Genomic DNA, 4930 nt, shown 5'->3' on the forward strand with positions numbered 1-4930 from the left:
TATATATATATATATATAGAAACAATAGTATGTTATATTTTATTTTATTAGAATATTTTCTGTTACAAAATCCAGTTGATCTATTGTAAAGATCTGCTGCAAAAATTACTTGAACTAGCATTACTTTGAGCTGGTCAATCAAAAGAAAAACATTTGCTACAGGGTTGGTCCATAAAGTGGTTTCTAAACCTAGCAGGAACAGTACACATATCAAAAGATTATTTTAAAACTGAACCTTGTTATTAATGTTTACATTGTCATTGATATCATAATATTACTAAGTCATCCCAAAATCATAAACATTTATTTTGTTATATAACCATATATAACAAAATATCAAACCAAGTGACACAAGAAATATAGCATAAACACTTTTCAAAGAAATCAGTTAGATTTCAAGCTGTGTTAAGGAAATGGAAACGCAAAATATGAAAAGGAAAATTCGTTTTTAGATAATGTCTAGCAGTATTTGTTTGCAGATGGCACATGGTTTAATATTTTATTTCTAAAACAATAACATTCATAGATTTTTAAATGTGACTAAAGTCTTTTTAAGGCTTTTGTATGAACTACAATTTAAATTCATGATACCTACACTCTAAAAAAGAGTGAGTTAAAAACAACCCATTTTGGGTTATTTTTAACCCAAGGACTGGGTAAATATAGGACAGAACACATGTTGGGATAATTTTACCCAGCAAATTGGGTTGTTTATTTGACCCAGCATATGGGTTGATTCATTTTCGGTGGGGAACTGCTAACTTTAGATTGCCGCTCTACGTTTTACTCATAGCCGAAATATGCTGTGACTGGCTCTAACCTGCCCATAAACAAACAGTATATATATTATGCATTATATATTTATGCAAGGCATCAGGCATTTCCATCATGTGAAAAGACAGATGCGACACTCACTTAGGTGACTCACACTCCTGTACACTCTAAAAAATGCTGGGTTAAATACAACCCAGTGCTGGGTAAAATAGGGACAGACCCAGCAATTGGGCTGTTTTGACCCAGCGGTTGGGTTAAATGTTTAACCCAACCTTCTGGGTAGTAATCCAATCGCTGGGTCAAAACAACCCAATTGCTGGGTTTGTCCCTATTTTACCCAGCACTGGGTTGTATTTAACCCAGCATTTTTTAGAGTGTATGTTGCTTTGTGTAAAATTAAATGATATACAGTAAAGTAACGATTTTATAGATGCAATAAAATGTACACAAACTTGTATTTTACTGAAGAAATGCATCAATTTGATGGCTGCTCTCTCTTCTCCTGAAGATGATGCAAATACGCCGCAATAAATAACTCAACCGCTGGGTTATGTTACGTCTAACCCAGGATCTGGGTAACACAAAACTACCAAACAATGGGGTTGTTATGTCTGAACCATAAGCTGGGTAACACAAAAACTAACCAAACACTGAAAAAATAATCCCAAAAAATGACCCAAAAAGCTCAACCCATCATTTGGGTTGAAAAAATAACCCAGGATTTTTTAGAGTGTAATAATAATGCGTTGACTTTCTTACCTAGATCATTTACAGAGCTACATGGATGCTCTTAAATCCATGGTACTGCAAAAATATGAGTCAGTGGCACAAGCTGTAGTAAAGGACATCCGTCTGGAAGACACATGGGTGTATTTAAGACACAGGAACCCTCCACGAGGGAAAGACAGGACCATCCAGCCTCAAGCCTCTCTAGACAACCATGAAGGAGAAGAGTCAGAGCATAAAGTGTCTGTTGAGTCTCTTTTGAAAACCACCAGCAGGGTTGTCACGCTGCTGGGCCAGGCTGGATCTGGTAAGACCCTGCTGGTTCACTGCCTCGGTCGTGACTGGGCTGAAGGTTCCTTCCCATCTATTCACCTGCTGTTCCTGCTGGAGTTCCGGCAGCTCAATCTTATCTCACGTGATTTGTCCTTGAAAGAACTACTCTTTCTCTTCTATCCTGCTGGTGATGATGATGAGGAACAAAGTGATGCAGTGTTTGAATTCATCCTCTCCAACCCTGAGAAGGTCTGCTTCATATTTGACGGGTATGATGAGTTTCGTGCCAAGCTTACGCATCCTGAAAAGCTGGAGAGCATCAATGACCCAAACAAACCTCTTCCATTGACAGATCTCCTCTCAGGACTGTGCAGTCGTAGATTCCTTCCAGATTGCACTGTGTTGGTCACCTGTAGACCACGAGATGTGACTGACATGTTTGGAAGCCCTGGCTTCATAACCTGTGAGCTACAAGGGTTTGACCGATTGGGTGTGAAGGAATATGCCGAGCAATACTTCCATAAAAAAGGAGATGAACTCAAAAAGAAAGCTGTAAACTTGTTGACGAACAACCGACACCTCTTGTCAATGTCTCACGTACCTGGACTCTGTCATATTTGCTGTGTATGTATGGAACATCTGTTCTCCAGTGATGGAACTGATCTACAGCTACCAACGTCCTTAACCCAAATCTACATGCAGATCCTCTTGGCGTTCCTCAAACGCATCAATGGAGGTGTGGTGTCTGGTACATCTCCACTGCAGAGATACAGATCTAAAATTGTTGAGATGAGTCAGTTGGCCCTCAAAGGACTGGAGGAAAGCACTATAGTCTTCATGGACACAGATGCGTCTCCAGAGCTCCAGGAATTTGGTGTTAAAAGCGGGATACTGTCTTGTGTGAAACTGACTCGTGAGGATGGATCTTCAGGATATGGTTTCACGTTCATGCACCTTACAATGCAGGAGTTTCTCGCTGCTCTCCACCTCATGACCAGTCAGAACATCACTGAGAGTCAACTTAAGAAGAAGCTTAACTTGAAAACCCGCTGGACCACCAAGATTGATCCAAAATCCGTTTTTACAGACTCTCTCCATGTTTACGTATGTGGGCTTGCGGCAGAGGCCTGCAAGTCCAGTTTGGTCCAACTTAAAGGGACCGAGGGCATTACGGCTTGGGTACAAAAGCGGCAAGCTACCGTCCGTAATGTTTTGCTGGGTTTTGCAGGAAGTACCAGTCAAACAGGCCCCAAAATTGTGGAGCTGTGTCGATGTGCTCATGAGACTCAAGATGCTAAGTTGGCAAGAGCTATTGGTTCGAGACCACAGTTTGAACTGCGAAATATCAGACTCAATGCAGTTGACATGGATTCTTTAGCATTTGTGACAGCAGCTGCTGATCAGAATGTATGTCTGGACATTGGTGGCTGTTCAATTGATCCGGATTGTTTGGAAATTCTCCCTAGTTTCAAGAATGTGGATCATCTCATGTAAGTTTCTATAAAATTCTCTTTTATGAACAAATGCTTTATGTATGTCATGAGATGTGTAGTAAATTGGTGCCCATATGGCAGCTGATATAGTGGTACCATATTGGTTCTCAGCTGATAGCTGAATGTTAATTTATCTGTATTGGTTCATACGGGCTGATATTGGATTTTTAATTGTGTGTGCTCATTTCTCCTATTTTTACATTTTGATTACCTTTGCCGTCCTCTAATGTGTGTGCAAGTTAATGTTTAAAAACACTAATATTTTAACACTTTAAAATGTAATTTTTAGCAATTCTCGGAATCAATATCCATTTTTCATACTGCTGCCTAAACTTGCATTTTAAAGCGATAGTGTTTAATTTGACATTTATTTAGACAAAATAGTATAGACTTTTAATATCGACCATTTTTCATAACATCAAAATATTTATCAGCTTGTGGGTTTCTGCCGGAGTTGTAACAGTAATACATGATTTTGTAGTCTTTAATCTGATCATGTTGATGTACTCAATTTGTTAAATATATTATTTATTTAAGTTTCCGTAGCCGGAAATATGATGACAAGTTTGCAGAGGCTTTGTGTGGTATCCTGTGTAAACTCCAGGCTTTGCAGAAATTAGAGTAAGTCTTATATCCAACAAAATATCTGTTGTGTCCTTTATGCGATTTGTCACAGTATTGCCTTGCAGTGTGTTTTGCACTGGTTTATGTTTATCTCTGATTACAGTTTTATCAGTGGTGGTCTCACTGATGTTGGAGCTGCTAAACTTGCCAGGGCTTTAAAGGATTGTCCACACATCACTCACCTCAAGTAATTGGCCTGACATGATTGCTTTAAATATTCAAATACATTCCTGTTGTATGTTTCTGCTTATTTTTGAAATCACACATTTGGACACAGTTTGTTTCCAAAAAAGGTTACACTTAGGGATGTGCGCGACGACTAATTTGACTGTCGTTTAAACGAAAGTTTTGTATCCGACTAGTCGACTAGTCTAAAAGCAAGAAACCCCCAAAAGATGGTAAGAAAAAAAAAACTCTGTGCGTGCGAGTAGCATAATAGCCTAAATTTGAAATACTTAATCTATGAATCACACTGTCAAATCCCTCAATGAATTCCGCTTGCCGCACACTTGCCTCGCGTTATCATTTCATTTTAGGCGGTAGTTAAAAAGAAAAAAAAAAAGAGTATACACTCACCGTCGGCCAAAGCATAGCTTATTTATTCAAATCAGCTGGGGAAATGCAGAACAATGGAAACTCAATCAATAGCCTGACATAATTCTTAATCTTCATAGCTATATAACGTTAGCCAACATATTAAAACAAGTCAAAAACAATAGAAAGGTTTATCAAGAGATAGCATTAAAACGGCTTTTAAAACCGTACTTCGTGTAGGCTATATTGTCTAAAAACAAAATGCAACAATGCCCATTTTACTTACTCAGACCATGCGTTATTTGTTCAGTGAAATTATCAACGTGGTCTGGTGAAAGACGGGACCTGAGGCGATTAACAATAAAATTCCTGCACTTGAAAAAACGCTCTCGGCAGGAACTGAAGTCGCAGGCATGCAGAGATAACGAAAAGCAAGCCGATAGAGTTTCAGAAACACCTGGACATCCCGCACCACCACCGAAGTGGGTGTTCGTTAGAGGAATAGA

At 38.9% G+C, this 4930-nt stretch overlaps 1 protein-coding gene across 2 annotated transcripts in view; it reads left to right on the forward strand.

Moving 5' to 3' along the window:
• Positions 1–4930, forward strand: part of nlrc5 (NLR family, CARD domain containing 5) — a 22089-nt gene that overhangs the window by 2194 nt on the left and 14965 nt on the right. Inside the window, exons 4-6 of one of the 2 annotated variants that reach the window (XM_016483204.1) lie at positions 1538–3263; positions 3804–3887; positions 3994–4077. In XM_016483204.1, the coding sequence (XP_016338690.1) occupies positions 1538–3263; positions 3804–3887; positions 3994–4077 (1894 nt within the window). The remainder of the gene's footprint in view (positions 1–1537; positions 3264–3803; positions 3888–3993; positions 4078–4930) is intronic. The other variant, XM_016483206.1, reaches the window with a different exon arrangement.

Source organism: Sinocyclocheilus anshuiensis, unplaced genomic scaffold (genome assembly GCF_001515605.1).
Source record: "Sinocyclocheilus anshuiensis isolate Anshui unplaced genomic scaffold, SAMN03320099.WGS_v1.1 scaffold481, whole genome shotgun sequence".
Lineage (NCBI taxonomy): Eukaryota > Metazoa > Chordata > Actinopteri > Cypriniformes > Cyprinidae > Sinocyclocheilus > Sinocyclocheilus anshuiensis.